Source organism: Tamandua tetradactyla, chromosome 1 (assembly GCF_023851605.1).
Source record: "Tamandua tetradactyla isolate mTamTet1 chromosome 1, mTamTet1.pri, whole genome shotgun sequence".
Taxonomy (NCBI): domain Eukaryota; kingdom Metazoa; phylum Chordata; class Mammalia; order Pilosa; family Myrmecophagidae; genus Tamandua; species Tamandua tetradactyla.
Window position 1 is genome coordinate 176,189,278 of NC_135327.1, and position 25,243 is coordinate 176,214,520.

At 37.0% G+C, this 25,243-nt stretch overlaps 1 protein-coding gene across 1 annotated transcript in view; it reads left to right on the forward strand.

The window, feature by feature from the left end:
* The window catches only part of EXOC4 (exocyst complex component 4), a 970,332-nt gene that overhangs the window by 777,728 nt on the left and 167,361 nt on the right, over window positions 1-25,243 (forward strand). Inside the window, exon 12 of the mRNA XM_077136146.1 lies at window positions 12,032-12,168. Within this exon, the coding sequence (XP_076992261.1) occupies window positions 12,032-12,168 (137 nt within the window). The remainder of the gene's footprint in view (window positions 1-12,031; window positions 12,169-25,243) is intronic.

The window sequence follows — 25,243 nt, forward strand, 5'->3', positions numbered from 1 at the left end:
CCATAGTCTTAAAAGGATTACTATATAATGCATAAGAATAACCTCTAGGATAACCTCTTGACTCTGTTTGAAATCTCTCAGCCACTGAAACTTTATCTCATTTCTCTCTTCCCCCTTTTGGTCAGAAAGGCTTTCTCAATCTTTTAATGCTGGGTTCTGGCTCATCCCAGGAGTTCTGTCCCACGTTGCCAGGAAGAATTATACCCTGGGAGTCATGTCCTATGTAGTGGGGGAGGGCATTGAGTCTACCTGCTGAGTTGGCTTAAAGAGAGAGGCCACATCTGAGCAACAAAAGAGGTTCTCTGCGGGTGACTCTTAATTATAATACTAATTAGGCTAAGCTTCTCCTTTGCAGAAATAAATTTCATGGAGTGAACCCCAAGATCGAGGGCTCAGCCTACTGAATTTTTTGTCCCTTCATTCTTGGTTGGTAATTGTTTTCTTTCAGCACTTTTATGTAGTCTCACTGCCTTCTTGTCTTCATGCTTTCTGATGAGAAATCATAACTTAATCTTATTGAGACTCCCTAGTATAAACCATATTGCTTTTCTCTTGCCTCTTTCCTCCTATTCTTGGTATTCATTTACTTTTTTTTTTTGCTTGGGCAGGCACCAGGAATCAAACCCAGGTCCCCAACATGGCAGTCGAGAATTATGCCACTGAGCCACTGTTGCACTACCCCTTCGTTTACTCTTTCTTTTTTTTGGCGGGGGGTGTTCATGGTCCTGGAATTGAACCTGGCTCTCCCATATGAAAGGCGAACATTCTACCACTGAACCACTACTTTTGTATATGTTTTTCAGACATTTTTTTTTGCAGTTACCATGTGGCTTAAGTATACTTTCCTAAATGTATAGCAATCCTGTTTGACTGATACCAACTTAACTTCAATAGTTAGCACATATTTGAAATGTATCGCTTTTTTGTATATATGTTACATTTTGTAATAAAAAATGTTTTAAAATAGACTACACATATATATACGTATATATATATACACATGTATATCCCCATGCCCCCTTTTGTTGTTGTTACAGATTATATCTTTATGCATTTTCTGTAAAAAACTGTGGAATTTTCATTAGTTTTGATGCTTTTGCATCTTTGAATTTGTAAGGAGTAAAAAGTACAATTACATGCCAAAGCAAACAAACAATTCAATTGTACTGACATTTGTGTGACATAAGTAGCATCTCCAAGCTGATTGAGGACTGACCTCATTCCTTCCCCCCTCCTCAGACATCCCTTCCTATAACAGCGTGGCAGCGCACTGAGCTTTGACTGCTATAACTTTGAGTGCAGCCCACCCTGAGCACATCTTGTTTTGAAAAAAGAGCCCATACCAAAATGTGTAATTGTTTCACACAAGCCCCTGGCATCTAGCAACATTTCTTTCTCAACCATAATAAATCTGTAGTGTGATTACAGTAAGACCAAACATACTCAAGGGAACATCTTACCATCTTGTTGCTTATCTCAAGGTAGCTGCAGGTCTCTGTGAGTTGCCCTAATAAATGCTTTTGGTGTATCTTTCTTCAGAATCTCAACTAACCCCATAATAGGATGGTTTAGGACAGTCCCTGTTCAATCTCCCTGTTTCTTCTTTTGGGGTAAGTTCTGCTCGTTTAGCAGGATACATCAGCATTTTAACTACCATACAGTTACCTTTACCAGAGGTCTTTATTTCTGGACACTGCTTTGATCCAGGGTCCAGTGTCCTTACCTTTCAGTCTGGAGAATTCCCTTTAGCATTACTTGTAAGGTGGCTCTAGTCTTAATGAACTCTCTGAGATTCTGTTTATCTGGGAATGTTTTCATTTTGGGACTCTGTTGGTGCACTTGATGGTATCCCAAAGGTCTTTTAAGCTCTTTTCTTTCTTTTTTCTTCCTACTCATCAGTCTGAATGATTTCAATTCTTTTGTCTTTGAGTTCACAGAGTTTTTCTTCTGCCAGCTCCAATATGCTGCTGAACCCTCTAGGAAATTTTTCATTACAGGTATTGGGGTATGGGATGGGTGTGGATACTTCTTACAAGTATTGATGCTCACCCATTCACTAATCTATTCCAACTGTCCAAGTCCCTTTACATATCAAGGGGAATTGATAACCTGGCCATTGACTTACAGTAATTTGAAGTTTTTACATATTTAAGTCCACAAATATTTTTTTATTGCTTAATAAAGAGATCTCAAACTCTAATTAAGCACAACTGTAATAGACTTCTTTCTGTGCCCTTCCTTCCTACTTTTTTGTTTTGTTTTGAATATGACATCACCCACTCCTAAATAAACCTCATAAAGATCCAGCTGTGCTTAGAAAATACATTAAGCACAGATTTTATTCAACCATAAATGATCTTCTACCCAAAATGTTAAAAGCGTATGTAGTTGTTGATAATAAGCATCATATACATTTTCCAAGTTTCTAATTGGCAAATAAATTTTATAATCACCTCTTTGAATTCTAAAGGGTTATTATTTTACTTATTGTCCCCAAATTAGACTCTTTAGCCTGGCAAACAGAGCTTCAGACTGTATTTCCTTATTGGTTATATCAATATATTTGTCTTTTCTGAATGGTGGAATCTTTTGAAATTTTTTTCCTGTACTCTGTATGGGTCAAATTGGATTAATTTATTAGGTTTACTTGCTGGAGAAGACAAAGAGAGGGTTAGACAATATGCTTAGATATTGAATATGAATAAATGTCATAGAAGTATCTCCATGCTTTGGCTTCTGACGACGTCCCTCAGCCTGCCATCCTTATTTGTACATGCACACACAAACATAAACACCCAAACACATCAAACACACCCTTCTCCCTAGCCATGGAGAACTACTTAGAATTCCCTGAATACCAAGATATTTCATGTTCATTCAGCTCCATCTCCCTGAAGTGCTTTCTTTTTTCCTCACATCTTTGTTCAACTGGCAAATCAGTTTTTGTCTTTCAGGTCTCAGTTCAATTGTAGATTCCTCTGTTAAGGCTTTTCTCATCTCTACCCTTCTCCACTCCATTCCAATTAACTCTTTCCACCCCTGTGCCTCTGCTGTATAATATACAGATGTCCATCATAGCACCACTAATACTATATTGTCCCCATTTGTGAACATGAACTTGTCTGTCTTTTCCTAATAATACTTGAGCTTCTTGGAGGGAACAAATCTTGTCTTAATGGCTTTGTATCTTCTACACTTAGCCTAATGTTTGGCACAAAGAAGATATTTACTTAATAAATAATTATCTATTCAGTCAATTAAGTGAGTTCCTTACTCTTTCCCCAAACAGCTTCTGATCCTCACTAGAAAGAACAGTCCTTGTCTAGTGGTTTATATTAGAATTGACAAAAACATTGCTACCTCTTCGATTTTTTAAATACATAATAAGTGAAAATGATTAAAATAAAATAGTTACACACGTGAAGATGATATTCTCAGAAAAATCTCTGGAAGTTTACCTATTTATGCAATGATTTGTTATTAAATTGTTTGAAATTTAGACTCCCAGCACGCACCCTGTAACTACCAATCAGATGCCCCTTCCCAATTAATCTCTCTCTCTCCCCTTGCAAAGGTAATCACCATTCTGCCTTCTGTCACCATAGATTTCGTTTCTTCTTGAATGTCGCATAAATGTAATCAAACTGTATATTTATACTCTTTTGTGACTGACAGCTTTCATTCCATAGACATTTTTCATTCGGTACAGACATGAGTCTGTGACTTTCCTTCATGTTCTTACATGTGCTAGTTTGTTATTTTCCACTGCTCTCTAGTATTTCACTATATGAATACATCACAATTTATATATTCACTCTACTATCAATAGATACTTAGGTTGTTTTCAGTTTTTGGCTGAGACATGGCATTTTGTTTGAGAACCAAACTCCAGAACACAGCTTCAATGTCATGATTTTCCTCCTTCCTATAATAAATGATAAAAATATCTATTTGTAGGATATGCTTAACTTTATTCCTTCAATTAAGAAATAGTTATTGAATGTCTTTTATGTTTCAGTTCCTGTGTAATTGCCCTTCCCTTCAGTCTTAGACTAGAGGGAAAGACAGACCCTGAACAAGCAATTATAAGTATGCTAAATGTTATAAAGAAGAAATAAAATATGGTCTCAGTATTTATAACAGGATTAATCTGTTGTGGATATTGAGAAGAGTCTTCCTATAGAAAGGAATTTTCAGCAGAAACCTGAAAGATAAGAAAAAGAATACTGGGAAAGGAGGACATGGGACAGAGCATTGTAGTCAAGTGAGAAGGCCCTAAAATGGGAATGAAGAACTGAAAGAAGCCCCATGTAGCTGGACCTTAGAGACGCTAGGGCAGAATGGCAGGAGATGAGACTGAGGAGTGGATAGAGGCCATGTCATGAAGGCCATTATAGGTCATCTGAAGTATATGAGGCCTAGTTCATTAAGGAATTTTAAGCTGAAAAGAAATATGATCTGATATAACTTTAAAATTGTTCTTTTGGTGTGTAACTAACAAATTGTAAACTGCACAAATCTTAAGTGCAAAAAATTTTTACATATGTATATACTCATGTAATAGCTATCTAATGAAGGTATTTCCAGCACCTAGAAGTTTCTCTCCTCTATCAGGACCCACCCCTTCCAAGGGTAACTACTATTCTGACTTCGATCACCAGATTTGGGGGGGAATATTTTTGCACTTCATGTGAATGAAATCATATGGTATGTGCCCCTTTGTGCATGACTACTTTCTCTCAGCATGATGTCTGTGAAATTCATTCATAGTGCATATACAGTAGTTCATCTTTTTGTGTTGTTCTGTAGTGTTCCATTATATGAATATACCATAATTTATTTACCCATTAGCTATTGACGGACATAAGGATTGCTTTCATTTTTTGGCTATTATAAATAAAACCACTATAAATATTCATGTTCATGTCTTTTGACAGACGTAAGCACTCATTTTTGTGAGAGATACAACTTTTAAAAAATCATTCTGTTTGCAGGGTGGAGGATGATTTGAAGGAAGATGAAATTGGTAGTTCTCACACACCAGCTCCTAGGGACATTGCCTTTTACCAGCCAGCTTATTAAAGGAATACACCCATTCAGAGCATTTTAAACAGCATATAAATCACAACATAGATTTAAAAATGGAGAGCAAATTTCTTTTTGGCTTCTTCCATTACTGTTGTTGTAATTATTATCATTGTTTACTGCCGCCCACAACTTAGATCTGATAGTAATCAGAAGGACCATATGGTATGACAAGTACTACTAACTTGTTGAATATATCCCCAAAACAGGACTGTTATTGTCATCATCAAACATTTGTGAAGCTCTTATTTCATGATTGTTGATGAGGGATGGAGGTGGGGGAAGGGTGTGAATATGAGGTAAAGGGAGATTTACTATATTTTTTACTTTAAATTATGCCTAAAACAGTTTTCAGAACCCTAGGTTCTTTGCAGCATCTTTGAACCATTCCTGCTCCAAAAGGTAAAAAAAAAAAAAAAAAAAACACATACAGAGACTATATTCTCCAAAGTAAAGATTTTGTTCTTATTGTTTTCTTTTTGCTTTTTCTGAAATGGAAATTTATTTAGATTGCTTAGAACTTAGGTTAAAATTAGCACATTTAGTAGTACACATAGTGGATTACCACTAGAGAAAATAACACAAACAGGTCAAATTAGGAGTATTTTTATAGAAAAATCTAAGACCTTCTCTCACAATAAATATACAGTCCTCAGTACCATGGAAACTAAGATTTAGTAATGTAAGTAATAGCAATAAAGACGCTTTAGTTTGATTTCACCCTACCAAATCAGGCTTATTTCTCACTAGTTTGCATTATAATTATTCTCTAAGTCTGTCTTTTTACCTTTTCTGTATGTGCCATGCATGTGCATTAAGTCATTCAATAAACATTTATTCAGCAACTGCAACATACCAATACCTTGCTCGGTGGTAGGTAGATATACAAAGACAAAGTATAATCATTGACCAGAAGGAACTTATGTCTTAAGGAAGAAACAGTTAAGTGAACCAACCAGTGGTTCCCATATCCTGTTTAAAGTCTTGGCTAAATCATAAGACTATTCTGGTAGCACAGAAGGAGAACATCTAAATCATCTAAAAAGCCATTGAGCTGATCCTTCAAGGATGAGAGGCATTTAGCTAGGAAGGGCATTCTAGGCACAGAAAACAGAACAAGAGCACAGAGGCAGGAATTCACCTGGTACAGTCAAGAAATGACTTGGAATTTAGTGTGGTTGGAGCAAGTATGAGCATGTTCAGTGGAGCTGAGAGAAAGCTAGAGAGAGGTAGGAGCCAAGTCTTGAAAGGATTGACATGTAGGAAATGGCATAGACTGAGAAGTGAGGTACTTGGATTTTCACCCTATTCCTACCTGGAATATATTTACATGTCCTAAAATACATATATATTTTATATATGTGTATATATATATGTATATATTTTATACTGAACACTAAGGTCCAGTATAACTACACTAGACCTTTGTGTTCTCATTGGTATAACATGAGAACCGGAGAGACCTGTTCCCAAACCATGCTCTGGGAAACACTGTTCCAATGGATGTAAAAAGATGTGCTATGAAAAATGTTTTCTTTACTTCAGTAAGTTGGGGGAAGATTGAATATACTTCCTTGAGATTCACAATGACATTAGCATATTAAAAGTTTTCTAAGTTTTCCAGTTAAGAAACCATTTCAATTTTCTTTAACTCAGCATTTTGCAAAATATTTTAACTTGGCCAGTTCTTTATAACACTGATATTAATATTCTGAAGAACCCCATTTTAGGAAACAATGAACAAGGATTCTACTGTTCAATCATCATCACTTATTCATTCATTAATTTTTTTTAAAGTTTGGAACTGGAGACCTGGCTGTAATGCATCCAGTTCTGATTTTAGATTGCTAGTGTATTCCTGTAATGAAATGTAGTTGCTTATTTTTCAAAGCAGTAATTTTTATTGTATCTGCTACCTGGAATTTTTTCATTAGGTATTTTTCTCATTTTTCACGTCATGCCCAGATTTTTGTTACCTGGTAAATAAGTGGCAAGAAATGTGAATTGAGTTGTTTGTAAGCAAATATCAATCATTAGTGATGTGGTTAAATTGAATTATAGTGAATAAAAATCAGGGTTTTACTTATTATGAAGTTACTTTGTTTAACAATTGCAAATACTAAAATTAACAATGATTCAATAAGTCATTTGTAATGCCAAAGAGATCAAAGAACTAAAAGGATAAACGGCTTTATTAGAATTTGCTATTTTATACTTTTCTCTATCAGAGCCACTGATTTGGAAATTGTTATAAATCTTGGAAAATTGGTACATTTTTCTTGTATAAAATACCCATCATTTGGCAAACCACAGTGTTGTTTTCCTTGAGGAGAATGTAGTGATTGATTATCCAGAATGCTATCCTGACAAGGTAAACCAACCAAATAGCTGAAAAATTGTATATAATCATATTGCATCACACAGGCTCTGTGTTGAGCACAGTCATTAGAATTAAGCCATGGCATTCCAATCATTCTGTGCAATATGCACTATTTACCCCTGCAACCTTTACCTTGAGGGAATTCACTGAGGTGCTTGCAGTCACCCCTTCCCCTCCAAATGCCAACAGAAATTCTATTCACACTAAAACATTAAATAAAACAGACCAAACTGAATCCACCGAAAGAAATTTCAAAACGCAAAGGTATCTGTGTCTGATATTCCTCATATGTATAACAGAGAGAGGTTTATTTTTGTATTTTCACATTATAAGTATTGCTTCTTTCATTATTAGTATTGTTTTGAAGATCCTGAGAAATTACGAATAAGTGTGGAGAAGGAGAGATGGACAAAAGGCAAAGAAAAATATAGAACCTTCTTTTGAGAAGTCAGTAATCTGACCAAGAAGACCAAACACACCTGAGATGACTTGAGAACATTTACACAGTATACACCAAGTGTAAAAGCACCAGTGCACATGTTGAATGCATGAATAATGGAGGCTGATAAACTGAATGATCAAGTTTTTTTGGTTATTAGAAGACTAAATTGAGTCATAAGAAAGGACAAGGTGGAGGATTGTGCAGAGATGGCAGAAGGTGGTAAGTGGGCTCTTCCCTCACACTGTATACAAAAATCAATTCAAAATGGATCAAAGACCTGAAAATAAAACTAAAAAAAAAAAACCTAGAACTATGACACTCCTAGAAAAAAACACAGGAGTATCAACCTAAAATTGTAGAATTGTAATCCATACCAAACTCTGAATTCTGTTCCTACAGTTGTTGCAATGTGCTTTGAAATTGATTGCTTTCTTGTATATATGTTATTTTTCACACAAAAAAGAAAAAGTCGATTGTGATGATAAATGCACAGCTATGTGATGATATGGTAAACCACTGATTGTATACTTTGGATGATTATGCGGTATGTGAACATATAATATTTATCAATTAAAAAAAAGAAAACCCGGAGGAAGCCTTTTTAAGTACCTTGGATTAGTTTTGTACACAAGCAGAGCCACAAAAGAAAAATAGATAAATGGGGGAAAAATTTAAAACTTTAGTTCATCAAAGAACTTTATCATGACATAAAATGACAGCCTACACAATGGGAGAAAATATTTGGAAACCACATATCCAATAAATGTTTAATATCCAGAATATATAAAGAAATCCTACAACTCAAAAAGATGAACAACCCAATTATAAAATGTGCAAAATATTTAAATAGACATTTCTACAAAGAAGATATACAAATGACCGAAAAGCACATGAAAAGATGCCCAACATCATTAGCTATTTAGGGAAATGAAAATCAGAATCACAATGAGATACCATTTCACAGCCACTAGAATGGCTACTATTCAGAAAATGGAAAATTACAAGCGTTGGAGAGGATGTGGAGAAATAGAAACACTCATTCATTGTTGGTAGGAATGAAAAATGATGCAGCCACTTCAAAAGACAATTTGGTAGTTCCTCAGAAGGTTATGTGTAGTTCAGTGGTAGAATGCTCATCTGCCCCCATTCCCCCCCCAAAAAAAAACGTTATATATCAAATTACCATATGACCTGGCAATTCCACTTCTAAATTGAAAGTGGGGCGCTTGAACATGTATTTTCACACCGATGTTCATGGCAACATTACTCAATAATGCAGAAAAGATGGAAGCAACTCTAGTGTTCATCAACTGATGAATGGCTATACAAAATGTGGTTTATAAACACAATGGAATATTATAAATCTGTAAAAAGGAATGAAGTTCTGATATATGAGACAACATAGATGAACCTTGAAGTCCTCATGTCGAGTGAAATAAGCCAAACACAAAAGGACATATATTGTATGATCTCACTGATATAAAATAATTAAAATAAGTAGATTCATAGAGTCAGGAATTAGAATATGGGTTACTAGGGATTGGGCTGGGGATAAGGGATGGGGACTTAATACTTGTACAGAAATTTTTTCAGGGTGATGGAAAAAATTGTGGTAAATGGATGTTGATTATGGTAGCATAACATTTTGAACATATTTGACAGCACTGAAATATATATATTTTTTCTCTTTTTTTGTATGCTGTATGGCAGGGTCACATTCCATTATTTTTCCATATGAATATCCTGTTATTACAGCACCATTTATTGAATTTTTGTTTGGTTGGTTTTTTGTTTGTTTTGCTTGCTTGTTTGTTTTTTAGAGGAAGTGCATGTACCAAGAATCAAACCCAGGTCTCCAGCATAGCAAACAAGAATTCTACCACTGAACTATCCTTGCACCCCCTCGAAATATATATTTGAATGTAGTTTAAAGGGGGTATTTTTAGGTTGTGTATATTTTATTAGAATAAAAATGTCTTAAACATTCATAGGACTGTACAACACAGTGAACTCTAAAATAAGCCATGAACTATAATTAATACTACGATTGTAAAAATGTTCATTCATCAATGTAACAAATGTACCACACTAATGCAAGGTGGTATTAATTGGGTGGTGTTTAATTAGCCTGCATTTTTGTTTTATTATTATTTTTTTGGTTACCCTGTATTTTTATTTATTTATTTTTTTGCATGGGCTGGCTCCGGGAATCAAACCCAGTTACTCTATATTTTTATATGATTTTCTATAAACCTACAACCTCTCTAATATGAAATTTTTAATTAGAAAAAGGAAGGGGCTACCCAAACCTACCCCAGAGATGGTTTATCAGTAGCATCATTGGGCATAAAGCCAGGTCCTTTCTCCCAGTAATCAGAATAATTTCACCATGCTCATCTAAACTGCAGTGTTTTAGATTTTAATTCTGCTTTGGTAGGGTGGCTGAACTCTATTATCCTTTATTAATTGCTGTCCACATGTTTTGGGATATCCTGTGTTCTGAATCAAGGTGAAGATTTTAGATTCTTTTTAGCAGCATGGGATCAAGTAGCCAAGTAGAATCAATTCTTGTCTCTCACACACAAATACAGAGGAACAGGATTATGGATCAGGGTGATGCTGCAGTGCTGTAATCTTAAAATCAATACAGAAAAGGAAGTTAAATTTATAGGGTTCTATAGAGACTGTAATTTGAGTTCCTATGAGGGTTACGTTACAGAATATAACTGCTCCTTTCTTTGTACCTTCTGATTATTTTATTGGGAGACGGGAAGGAAAGAGGAAAAATGATAAAAAAAAAAAAAAAACTCTACCTCAAATTTGAAATACACACGCAAGTATAATTCATAACTCTAGCTAATTCTCCATTATGTTGATAAAAGCTATACACTTTATCTGTATAAAGAAAAAAAATGCAGAAGCTCTATACCCCATAATCTATATTTAAGGGTAGTAAATTGCTTTTGATACCTGCAGGGATCACCATAATACTGGAAAATATTTTTAAAACATTTACATTTATGGATGAGTCTAATACCACCTACATAATTTTCTATAAATACATAATCGACAAACTGTGTATTGACCAAAGTGTTCCAAGCTGCTAAGCATATGATTAATATTTATTTCAATATAATTCTGCTCCTTTGGAAAGAGGCATAACTAAAGGGTTTAAACAACTCAGGTTTCTTAATCAGAGATTTAGATTTTACTGAACATGCCTCTTTTTAGGTATAACACTGATTGGCTGCACAGTATTATCAGTTATGAGCTGTAAGAAAGTTGTAACTTTTTTCCCTTGGATATTTATTTAATTCAGTTTCAAGATGTGTCTGATTCTATATGAACCCTTCTTCTACAGTAATGACAGAAATAAGAAATATTATGATCTGATGAAAAAATGGGCTGCCGTCAGCAGAACTCAGATCTAGTTCTGAAGCAGAATGATATAATTAAAAGAGGAAAGACCAGAGCCTTTGTTTTGGTCACTTTATCTTCCTAAGCCTGTTTCCTCATCTTTAAACTGGAGATGATTCAGAGCTGAGGCGTCGAGAGATTAAATGAAATAAAGCAGGTAGAATACTTAGCATTGTACCCGACACTTGTAAGAACCGAATAAATGTTAATTATTGTCCTGATTATTATATGAATTTTAAGAAAAATAGCATATGTTGTATATGTGAAAACATTCTACAAGCTGTAAAGCACAATACAAATGTTAATTTTTGTTGTTCTCATAGATGAATGATTTTGAAACTTTTGGAATAAGTCATGGAAGACTTTTTCCTTGTGCTGCCTGTCATAGGTCCCTAATCTCTAAGTAGAGCCCTAGAGGTGATTATCTGTCTACAACTGAATATGCATTTTCTTTCTTAAAAGCCACTGAGCTGTCTATAAATGACAAGATTTCCATGAAATCAATTTGAAAATCCCTGTCCAATATACTTCCACATAAAACCCTTTCTCAAGTCTTTGAAGACCAGCACAATGGAAGCTATACCAGGTCTTTCCAGGAAAGCTCAAATATCTTAACTACCCACTTCAGTTTCTTTCCTTGTCCTACACATTACTTGAGTAAAAAAGTCTCATGAGTTCCTGTGTCCTCTCTTTTTGTTCTTTTCCAGAGTACAATCATTGTGGAAAAGACAGTGCAAGACCTCATGAACCTGATGCACGACTTGAGTGCATATTCCGATCAGTTCCTCAACATGGTATGCGTGAAGCTCCAGGAATACAAGGACACCTGCACTGCAGCCTACAGGTAGAGCTACTGTTAGGAGCTAAGGAAAGTAACTTTAGAACCTGATGGTGGTTCTGGTTGGTGATACTGCTTTCATAACCTGACTTCCACTATTACAGAAAAGTACCATCCTCCAGTTTTTTGAGAAACCTGATAAGAACATGTGCCACAGAAATGGTCACCCAAACCCTATGCAGTCTTACTAGCAGTGGGAACAAAGGGATATGGTTAAGGAAGAGGCAGAACTGCTACAGATGTCATTGGATGGTTTAGATGAAATGTCAGCCTTGATTTTCATGAAAGCCTAGAATCATAGCATTTGTCTTCCTCAAGGAAATTCCAGATCTTAATCGATCTTGTAGTTTTGAAAGATTTTTAAAGTAAAGCAATTACTCTTAATAACTCTTTGGGGTTAGTTTGCTGTTCTTTTCTATTTCTTCCAAGTGAACAGTTAATTCCTCGACTTTTTTCTTTCTTTTTTTTAATACAAACACTTAAGGCAATAAATTTCTCTCTCAGCATTGCCTTTGCTGCATTCCATAAATTTTGATATGTTGTATTTTCATTTTCATTTGCCTCAAGATATTTACCGATTTCTCTTGTAATTTCTTTCTTGACCCACTGGTTGTTTAAGAGAGTGTTGTTTAGCCTCCATATATTTGTGAATTTTCTGGCCCTCTCCCTGTTATTGATTTCCAACCTCGTTCCATTATGACTTGAGAAAGTGTTTTGTATAATTTCAATCTTTTTAAATTTATTGAGACTTGTTTTGTAACCTACCATATGGTCTATCCTTGAGAATGATCCATGAGCACTTGAGAAGAAGGTGTATCCTGCTGCTGTGAGGTGTAATGTTCTATAAATATCTGTAAGTCCCATTCATTTGTTTTATTATTCAAAATCTGTTTCCTTATTGATCCTCTGTCTAGATGTTCTGTCTGTTGGTGAGAGCAGGGAACTGATATCTCCAGCTATTATAGTAGAGGCATCTACTTCTCCCCTCAGTGTTGTCAGTGTTTGCCTCATATATTTTGGAGCACCTAGCCCGGTGCATAAATATTTATGATTGTTGTGTCTTCTTGTTGAACTGTTCCTTTTAATAATACATAGTGTCCTTCCTTGTCTTCCTTTAATTGTTTTACATTTGAAATCAACTTTGTTGAATATTAGTATAGCTTCCCCTCTCTTTTATGGTTGCTGTTTGAATGAAAGATTTCCCAGTCTTTCACTTTAAACATATTTTTGTCCTTGGATCTAAATTAAATCTCTTGTAGGCAGCATATAGTTGGGTCATGTTTTTTAATCCATTCTGTCAGTCTTTGTCTTTTGATTGTGGAGTTCAATCCATTGACATTTAATGTTATTACTGTAAAGACAGTACTTTCTTCTACTTTTTTGTCTTTTAGATTTTCTATGACATATCTATTTTTTTATCTCTTTTTACACTTATTGATAGTCTTCATTTCTACACTCTTTTCCAGACTTCTCTCTCCTGCCTTTTCCTATCTGCCTGTAGTGCTCCTTTTAGTATTTCTTGCAAAATCAGTCTCTTAGTGACAAATTCTCTTAGTGACTGTTTGTCTGAAAATATTTTATTCTCCCCCCATTTTTTTTGTTTTTTTTTGTTTTTACTATTATTATTACTTTTATTTTTTTTCTCTATATTAACATTCTATATCTTTTTCTGTTGTGTTGCTAGTTCTTCTAAACTGATGCAAATGTACTCCCCCCATTTTTTGAAGGACAGTTTTGTTGGGTATAGAATTCTGGGTTGGCAGTTTTTCTCTTTCAGAATCTTAACTATATCATACTGCCTTCTCACCTCTGTGTTTTCTGCTGAGAAATCCACACATAGTCTTATCAACCTTCCCTTGTATGTGATGGATTGCTTTTCTCTTGCTGCTTTCAAAATTCTCTCTTTCTCTTTGACATTTGGCAATCTAATTAATTAGGGTCTTGGAGTGTGTCTATTTGTATCTATTCTGTTTGGGTTATGCTGCACTTCTTAGATCCGTAATTTTATCTCTTTCATAAGAGATGGGAAAATTTTTCAGTGATTATTTCCTCCATTAGTCTTTCTGCTCCTTTTCCCTTCTCTTCTCTTTCTGGGACAACCACAACATATATATTCATGTGCTTCATGTTATTATAAGAACCTGCTCATATTTTCCCATTCTTTTCTGTGTTTTCTTTTGTGTATCAGAGTTCTGATGTCCAGTCCTCTAGTTCACTTATCCTTTCTTCTGCCTCTTCAAATCTATTTTGTAAGTTTGCATTATTTTTTTCATCTCTTCAATTGAGCCTTTCATTTCCATAAGTTCTGCCATTTGTTTTTTCAGGCTTTCATGTTCTTCTTTATGTTTGCTCAGTGTCTTCTTTATATCCTCCCTCAACTCATTGATTTGATTTTTGATGTTTTCCATGTGTGTTTGAACATCCCAAATTAGTTGTTTCAACTCCTGTGTCTCATTTGAAGTGTTGGTTTGTTCCTTTGACTGAGCCATATCTTCTGTTTTCCTAATATGACTCATTACCTAGACATTTTATTTCCTTAATTAGTGTATTCTGGAGGTTGTTTTCACTCATTACCTAGGGTTTTCTTGCTGGATAGCTTCATTCTCCATCTGTTCTTCAACATTCAGTTCAAATTATTGTAAATCTCTAGCATAAGTTCTGGTCAGAATTTTTCAGTTCTTATTTTTCTGTTTCTTGCCCTGTCTGTATGGAGCCTTTTTTTTTTTTGAGGCCATTATAGACTCCACTCAGATTTTACCAGACCAGACAGGCCCATGCCTCAGGGGAAGAAAGTAACCAGCATCAGTATTGCCTGAAAGTGAGACTTTTCTATGAAGCCTCTAGACTCCGTGCTTTTCCTATCCTGCACAGCATGTGGTGCCTATCTGCCCATGGCATCCCACCAGCTTAAAGTGATGTGTTGCCTTTAATTTCAGCAGACTCTCTCTTCCAGGTTTGTGACTGACACAGGTGAGGTAGTAGGTGGGCTTTGATTGCTTGCGTTTTCCAGTCCCTGGGGCCTGAATATCTTGAAGGAGAGATTCCACTTGACCTGGGCCCCATTTCTTTTTCTTGAGGAAGCTATTCCCTTTAAGAAATTAACTCTTTTCACCTGACTAGTTGCTTTGGCCCTTAGACATGCCTTAGTTCCACCCTTGCCTGGGGCAGTGCTAGAGCCTGAGAGTCAATAACAATTCTATCTAATGAGCTCTTAAGAAGTAAAAAAAAAAGACAAAAAAAGCCTTTTCAGAGCCAGACCTTTCTCCTCAGGTTTGCCATTCAACAGTTTGAGTTGGAACATAGCTCTATGTATATCCAGGCTCTGTGTGCCCCCTTCACTAGGGGTTCAGTCCTTTTCCAGTATTTTGTGCTGTCAAACTCAAAAAACATCTGGGTTTTTTGTTTGGTTTTTTCCCCCCATTGGCCCTACCCCTTCTCTGCCAGGGCAAAAACTCCTACTTCCTTTACTACTTAGTCCAGATTTATGTGTGTTGGGGGCCTGTTTTTGGTAGTCAGATTTTGTTAAATAATTCTGCAATTGGAGCTTGTTTGAGGTAAGCCCTTACTACTAGTAAAGTTTATTTCTTTTCCCTGAGGGAACCAGCCTATGGTGCCTATGGGAGAGGGGCACCAGCCTCAGGGCATTGGGGGACTTACAGTTAGTTCTCTGTAGATTTCAGCCATTCTACCTGGTCCAAACTGGTGTATGCTGTATGTCCAGTCATGGATGTTCCTCCAACCGTTGTTCTGTACCATTCCTGGCTATTTACTCACTGCTCTGGAGGACGAACTAAATTCCACACCGCACTATGTCGCCATCTTCTGTAAACTCTTAGTAACTCTTAATAATCTGTAATGGTGTTTATTTTTATTTCTTAAAATATATTTCTCCTGATGTTTGAACTGTGTAGCCTTCATACTGTTGTGAAAGAATTGTTATTCATGTTTTACATGTCAGTAGAAATGAAAAATGATTGTTATGAACTTGAAGGCTTTTATTTATCCCTCTGATCTCTTTTCTCTTGTTCAAAATCTCTTTGGGCTTGTGGAAAAGGTTATAGCACTTCTCAAAGAAACCTAATAATAAGAGCAAATTATGGTCTGGTTGACAAGACATGAAACAATTAGAGGAGAAAAAACTGTATAGTACAATACTAAATTACATGTGATACATAATTAAGGACAGATAGGTGAAGTACAATATGTAGTAGGGTGCAACTTATACATTACAGAATATAAAGGCAAAGGAGTGAAACACCAGAGAGACTAAAGGGGGTTAGGGTTAGGACAGATTTTACACTTGAGAAACATATGGGACCTTGAATGATGGATAAGATTCGGAGATGAAGAGAATAAGGGCATTTCAGGGTTAGAGAGGAAGCACTAAAGTAGTTGCCTAATATTTAGAGAGAATAATGAGAAAGTTTAACTAGAATAGAGTTCCTAGTAGAAGGTAGTGGAAGATAGTGTTGAATATGAACAGTAAGATTAAGTAACAAAGGATCTTAAAAAATAAGGCTTGGCAATTTAGATTTTATATAATAGATAGAGGTCATTATAAGTGAGCCCAGAAGCAGTATTCAGGGGAGATTAATCTGGCTGAGGAATAAAACATGGGTTAGTCTTAAGATTCCTCATTCTGGAAATGAATAATATTTATCCACAATTACAAAACCAATTAACAAAAAAGTAACCCAACCATCTCATATAGAGATGCACTCCCAATAATGCTTTATAAATATAAAATAATACTTTATAAATATAAATATAAATATATTTTATTATATTTTATTATATATTTTATTAAATATAAATATATAAATATAAAAGTAAATATATATAAATATAAATATAAAATAATACTTTATAAATATAAATTTTTTATATTTATAAAGTATTATTTTATATTTATATTTATATTTAATAAAATATAAATTATATATATTTTTATATATCTATATTTATATATTTTTTATATTTATAAAGTATTATTTTATATTTATAAAGTATTATTGATCATCAAAATTTATAATATAAGTTAAAATCAAACATATAATCAATAATTGTTATAATCACTTGTGTATTAAATAATTATAATAGTAATTCAAACCAAAACATTGTTTAAATTTAGGCTTGTGGCAAAATTTAAAATTTTTTAATTGTTAATTTATACAAAGTAATTTTGGTGCAGAACACCACATTAGAGTGATCAACAATATACTTTCAAGCATAAAAATATACTCTATTAATGTAAAATTCTGCAGAGAAAATGAAATAGAAATAATAATTCAAAGAGAAAAGTAAAAAAACATCTATTAAAGAAGAGCTTATTTATCCCTACTTTAAATGTAATAATCATGGCTATCAGATTCCTGTGGATTATATTCCTTTGAATATATTTAAATAGTGAGTTTAAAAAGTCAGTATAGTAGGTCAAAATTATATCTTTTGTAATTATTTAAATGCATGCTGAAAAAATCAAATGTCAACTTAAAAATGTGTTTTGAATGTTCTTCAAGATTTCTTTAATACACCTACAAATAGAACTTTTTAAAAGTCACTACTTTTACTTGATTGTTGTGCTGGTTTGAAAGGATGTATATCCCCTAGAAAAGCTATGTTTTAATCAAAATCCCATTTCACAAAGGCAGAATAATCCCTATTCAATATTGTATGTTTGAAACTGTAATTAGATCATCTCCCTGGAGATGTGATTTGATCAAGAATGGTTGTTAAGCTGGATTAGGTGACGACATGTCTGTACCCATCTGGGTGGGTCGTGATAAGTTTCTGTAGTCCTATAAAAGAGGAAACATTTTGGAGAATGAAGGAGATTCAGAGAGAGCAGAGCAGAACAACATAACCATGAGAAGCAGAGACCACTAGCCAGTGACCTTTGGAGATGAAGAAGGAAAATGCCTCCCGGGGAGCTTCATGAAGCAGGAAGCCAGGAGAAGCTAGCAGATGATACCGTGTTTACTATGTGCCCTTCCAGATGAGAGAGGAACCCTGACCATGTTCACCATGTGCCTTTCCACTTGAGAGAGAAACCCTGAACTTCATTGGCCTTTTTGAACCAAGATACCTCTCCCTGGATGCCTTTGATTGGACATCTCTCTAGCCTTGTTTTAATTGAGACATTTTTCCCAGCTTTAGAACTGTAAACTAGCAATTTATTAAATTCCCCTTTTTAAAAGCCATTCTGTTTCTGGTATATTGCATTCTGGCAGCTAGCAAACTGCAACAGATTTTGGTACCAGGACTGGGGTGCTGCTGTGGTTTGCAGATACCAAACATGTTGGAATGGCTTTTTAAATGGATAGGGGGAAGAAGCTGGAGGAGTTGTGAGGAGCTTGATAGAGAAGGCCTAAAATGCTTTGAAGAGACTGTTGGTAGAAATGTGAACTCTAAAGATACCTCTGACAAGGCCTTAGACAGAAATGAGGCATGTGTTATTGCAAATTGGAAGGAAGGTGATCCTTGTTTACCTCCATTGTGTAGTTGCAGTCCTGTTTCCCCCTGATACTCAGGGTCAGTCATCCCAGCCAGTAATGTATTCCCTTTCTTGGCTTGTTGATCCAGGGCATGAGTAGCCCAAAGTGACCAGGTGGCAGTCTTAGATTCCAGTTCAATGGAATCATTGTTGTTTCTCCTCGTGGAAGCACTTCCCCTTTTGGAACTAAAACCTGTAGACCAGCAGATATCAGGGTCGCAGGGACAGGAAGCAAAAATTTTCCTAGTGGATCACTAGGGGTAATAGTGAGCAGTCCTACTCCCATTTCCACTCCTTGGTTCCTGGACCCATGGATCCTGGCTATGGGAGAAACAGCACCATACAGAGGATGCTGGTTCAGAGCATACACAGCTTCCTGGAGAACATTACCCCAGCCCTTCAAGGTATTGCCACCTAGTTGGCACTGTAAGTGAGTTTTCAAAAGGCTATTCCACCATTCTATCAATGCAGCTGCCTCTAGATGATGGGGAACATGGTAAGACCAGAGAATTCCATGAGCATGTGCCCATTCCCACACTTCATTTGCTGTGAAGTGTGTTCCCTGATCAGAAGTAATGCCGTGTGGAATACCATGACAATGAATAAGGCATTCTGTAAATCCACAGATGGTAGTTTTGGCAGAAGCATTGCATGTAGGGAAAGCAAACCCATATCCAGAGTATATATCTGTTCCAGTTAAAACAAATCACTGCCCCTTCCTTGAAGGGAGTGGACCAATGTAATCAACCTACCACCATGTAGCCACTGGTCACCTTGGGGTATGGTGCCATATCAGGGGCTGAGTGTGAGTCTTTGCTGCTGGCAGATTGGGCACTCAGCAGTGACTGTAGCCAGGTCGGCCTTGGTGAGTAGAAGTCCATGTTGCTGAGCCCATGCATAACCTCCATCCCTACCACCATGACCACTTTGTTCATGAACCCATTGGACAATGACAGGAGTTTCTGGGGAAAGAGGCTAACTGGTATCCACAAAATGGGTCATCTTATCCACTTAATTATTAAAACCTTCTTCTGCTGAAGTCACCCTCTGGTACACATTCACATGGGGCACAAATATCTTCTTGTTGTTAGCCCACTCAGAAAGGTCTATCCACATACCTCTTTCCCAGACCTCTTTGTCACCAATTTTCCAATTATGGTCTTTCCAAGTCCCTGACCATCCAGCCAAACTTAGTAATAAACCATGAATCACTATACAAATGCACCTCTGGCCAGTTCTCCTTCCAAGCAGAATGAACAACCAGGTGCACTGCTCGAAGTTCTGCCCACTGGGAGGACTTCCTCTCACCACTGTCCTTCAAGGACACCCCAGAAAAGAGTTATAGTGCTGCAGCTGCCCACTTTCAGGTATTGCCTGTGTATAGTCCTGAACCATCTGTAAACCAGGCCCAAGTTTTCTCTTCCTCAATCAATTCACTGTAAGGAACTCCCCAAGAGGCTATAGCTTCAGGCTGGAAAGAGAAGGTAATGTGGCAGGAGTGGAGACCATGACCATTTGGACCACTTCCTCATGTAACTTACTTGTGCCTTCAAGACCTGCTCTGGCCCTATTCCTGTAAATACAGTTTCCATTTTATGATGGAGTGCTGCTGTGCATGCCCAAAGTTATGCTTGTGTGGGTCAGACAACACTCAGCTCATAATAGGCAACTCAGATCTCATGATAACTTGGTGGCCCATGGTTAAGTTTTCTATCTCTACTAAGGCCCAGTAGCAGGTCAAAAGCTGTTTCTCAAAAAGAGAGTAGTTACCTGCAGCAGATGGTAAGGCTTTGCTCCAAAATCCTAAGGGTCTGCGTAGTGATTCTCCTATAGAGGCCTGCCAAAGACTCCAAACAGCATCTCCATTTGCCACTGACACTTCCAGCACCATTGGATCTGCTGGATCATATGGTTCAAGTGGCAGAGCAGCTTGTACAGCAGCCTGAACCTATTGCAGAGCCTCCTCTTGTTCAGGTCCCCACTCAAAATTAGCAGCTTTTCCTGCCAATCAACAAATGGGCTGGAGTAGCACACCCAAATGAGGAATATGTTGTCACCAGAATCCAAAGAGACCAACTAGGCATTGTGCCTCTTTTTTAGTCATAAAAGAGGCCAGATGCAGCAACTTATCCTTCACCTTAGAAGGGATATCTCAACATGCCCCATACCACTGGACACCTAAAAATTTCACTGAGGTGGGAGGCCTCTGTATTTTTGTTGGATTTATCTCCCATCCTCTGATATGCAAATGCCTTACCAGTAAGTCTAGAGTAATTGCTACTTCTTGCTCATTAGGTCCTATCAACATGATATCATCAATATAATGGACCAGTGTGATGTCTTGTGGGCAGGAGAAACGATCAGGTTCCCTGCAGACAAGATTATGACATAGGGCTGGAGAGTTGATATACCCCTGAGGTAGGACAGTAAAAGTATATTGCTGACCTTGCCTGTTGAAAGCAAACTGTTTCTGGTGGTCCTTACTAATAGCTATTGAAAAAACAGCATTTGCCAGATCAATAGCTGCATACCAGGTACCAGGGGATGTATTGATTTGCTCAAGCAATGATACCACATCTGGAACAGCAGCTGCAATTGGAATTACTACCTGGTTGAGCTTATGATAATCCACTGTCATCCTCCAAGACCCAGGCCAAATAGGAGAGTTAAATGGGGATGTGGTGGGAATCACCACCCCTGCATCCTTCATGTCCTTAAGAGTAGTAGTAATCTCTGCAATCCCTCCAGGAATCCGGTACTGCTTCTGACTTACTGTTTTCCTAGGTAGGGGCAGTTCTAGTGGCTTCCACTTGGCTTTTCCCGCCATAATAGCCCTCACTGCATGAGTTAGAGAGCCAATGTGGGAATTCTACCAGTTGCTCGGTATGTCTGTTCCAATTATGCATTCTGAAACTGGGGAAATAACTAAAGAATGGGTCCGTGGCCCCACTGGACCCACTGTGAGACAGACCTGAGCTAAAACTCCATCAATCACCTGACCTCCATAAGGTCCCACTATGACTGGTGGACCAGAGTGACATTTTAGGTTCCCTGGAATTAATGTCACTTCTGAACCAGTGTCTAATAATACCTGAAGTATCTGATCATTTTCTTTTCCCCAGTGCACAGTTGCCCTGGTAAAAGGCCATCGGTCTTCTTGGAGAAAGGCTTGGAGAAAGATTAATAGTATAGATTTGTGGCAGTGTAACAGGGTTCTCCCCCAAAGGGACCTGGCCTCCCCTTTATTCATGGGGCTCTGGGTCTGTAAACTGTCTCAAGTCTGGAAATTGATGAAGGGGCCATCACTCTGTCTTTTTGTAATTCAAGTTAGACTTCTGTTCACTTCAACCTAGAGCTCTTTTGTTTATACAGCTCAAGCAAGAATTTAGTAGAACTGCCCATGTATTGTATTTCTAGGTACCCCATAATTTACTAGCCTACACTACAAATCTTGAGAATCAGATTATTTTGACTCCTGCTTTGAGTTTGCTGTCTATTATAATAGCCATATCCACCCTGTCTTTGGCGATTAAGTGCTGCCACCTGGCTTCTGCCAAATTGGGATCCGGTCATCCCCATTGTGTTTAAGGATTCCAGCTCCATGACAGCAGTTTCCATAGTGATATCTGACCTACAGAGAAGTGCAACTACAGAGCTCCTCACAGATGATGATGCTAGTGTCACAAATTTATTTCTCACTGTTCTGGTAAAAGGTGCATCCTCCAGACATTCTTGGGGTGTAAGAGCAGGCTTTGCATAATAAATCCACTCTAACATTCCAATCTCTCTAAGCCTCTGGATCCCCTCACCTACATTATACCAGGGCAGTTCTGGCATTTCATCCTCAGGTAATGTCAGCCACCTTTTGATCCATGTTTCAACCAACCATCCAAACAAACTATTAATGCCTTTTCTCATCCCTCAAGCTATAACATTGAATGCAGAATCTCTGCTTAGTGGGCCCATATCAGTAAATTCAGCCTGATCCAGCCTTATATTCCTCCCACCATTTTCCCACACCCTTAAAATCCATTGCCACACATATTCCCCTGATTTCTGTCTATATAAACTGGAAAACTCACACAGTTCTTTTGGAGTATAATGTACCTCCTCACGTGTGATACTTTACCTCACCTTCAGGGGCCTATTGGGACTTTAGTCTAGTTACAGGTCTGGAAGAAATGAGGGGTGGTGAGGGTGAATCATGAAAAGAATTAAACCTCTGTTCCAAATCATTTGCCTCAGGGCATTCATTTGTAGTTTCAACTGGTGAAACAGGATTAATCACTCTAGGGCTCATCCATTCAGGTAGTGTTTGGGTGGCCAACTCCTCAAGGCAGACTGGAGGTAGGGCAGCTATGTCCTCAGGGCAGACTATTACGGGGTTATCTAGGGAAGACTCAGCATGACCTAGGGTTTCAACCTCGCCACCAACATCATTATCCATCCGTATGTCACGCCACCAACATCATTATCCATCCATATGTCACCATCCCATTTTTCAGGGTTCCACTCCTTTCCAATCAATGCCCTCACTTTAACACCATGCAAGATTGAGATTTCAATTTATGTTGTAAAGTTGCTACTCTAACAATAAGATTCTGAGTCTGATTTTCAGAGATCTCAAGTCTACAGCTACAGGAAATAAGATTTTCCTTCAGGACACTCACAGAAACATCTACATCTGTCAGACAGTGCTTAAGCTTCTCGTTTGAGGCCTTAAGCTCATCTCTTTCACTCATTAATTTATACAGTGTATCTAACAACAACCAGCCAACATTTCTATACTTCCTATTTCCACCAAACTCCGTGAAGGTGTCAGAAACATTATACCCCAGAGCCTGGTTTCGTACAAGCGAAACATTAGAAGAATCGAACGGTGATATTTTGACTATCTCTTTTGCCAACTCCATGGATTGGCAATGTCATTCTGATTATGGAAATCAGAGTCCTTAGTGCCTTTGAGTCCAGTCAGTTTAGAAAATCATTCATAAAAACCCATTTTTAAGATTCTGTTTCTTAAAAACCACTCCTGGTCCCAAATTGTATTACTTAGAGTTCTCTAGAGAAGCAATCAACAGGAAATATTTGTAAATAAAAAATTATTAAAGTGTCTCACATAACCATGGGAACGTAGAGTCCAAAATCTGTTGAGAAGGCTGTGAAGCTGACGATTCCAGTGGAAGGTCTGGATGAACTCCAAAGGAGAGGCTCGCCGGCCACACCAGGAAGAGAGACAGTCTCTTTTGAATCCTCCTTAAAAGACTTCCGGTGATTAGATTAAGCATCACTCATTAAAGAAGACATTTTCCTTGGCTGATTACAGATGGATTCAGCTGTGGATGTAGCTGATGTGATCATGACTTAATTCTATGAAATGTCCTCATAGCAAAAGACAGACCAGCACTTGCCCAACCAGACAAACAGATACCACCACTTGACCAAGTTGACACATGAACCTGACCATGACTGTAGCCGTTAATATATTATTATTGTTGTTATTTTAAATTAAATCTTTTAAGTTCATGTGGCTTGACACGTTAGTTATTGTAGACAATCTTTTCCTCATTGTTTCTGACAGGCAACTTTCCTGCCTCTCAACATCTCAAGTGATTGAAAGCTTAGTAAGTCCTTAAAGGAGACTGTTTATTATTGAATAGTTCTCATATGAAAGATTTTTCTTATTTTGCAGTGTTACTCCATCTTAATTGTCTCTTTTTCTGTGACATGATTCCAAATCAGTTTAATCTTTCTTATACATGAAAGCCCTTCAAATGCATGAAATTAGCCATCATGGTCCATTTAGTCTTTTTTTTTCACCTTCTCATAGACTGAACATTTCAAGTTTCTTTGTACCTTGGGTCTACAGACCATCCCAGCCTTCTCTGTGCTCATTAGATTGGTACTGACCATCTTAACAGGAGTACCCCAAACTAAACCCAGTTCCTGATGTACTCTGAGCATTTCAGCAGAAACATGTTTTCCTTGTACAGAACCCAATGCTGAGCACAGTGCTTCCTATTTTATTCTGTCATTGCATTTCTTAGATGTGTAGTTTGACCCAAGATACTGTATTTGTGTATAGGGATAGAGAAGTAAATTAATCACAGATCTGATCCTCAGCGAACTTGCATTCTTGCTGGAGGATAGAAAGGAAATATGGGACAAAGAAATAGCACATGTATGTCTACAGCAGGAATTTTATGACAATAAATATGGTAAGACAGGTGATAAGATAAGCTGGGTATCTTTACCTGACATGTTCCAGGAAGAAGAAATTACTTAAGTAGGACAAATAAGGCATGGTGAAAGATATGAAGAAGGAGTTGTGAAGAACCAGTATGACTTAAGACAGATAGATTTAGGCCAGGAAAAGAAAGAACCAGAGTAACATTAGGGAGATGGGAAAGAGTAGAAATAGGAAAAACAAGTTGTGCCAGTTTTAATCTGTGGTGGACTCCAGAAAAGCCATGTCCTTTAATCCTCATTCAGTATTGCTGGTGGGAGCATTTTGATTGTTCCCATGGAGAGGTGACCCACCCAATTGTGGGTGGTAACTTTTGATTAGATGATTTCCATGGAGGTATG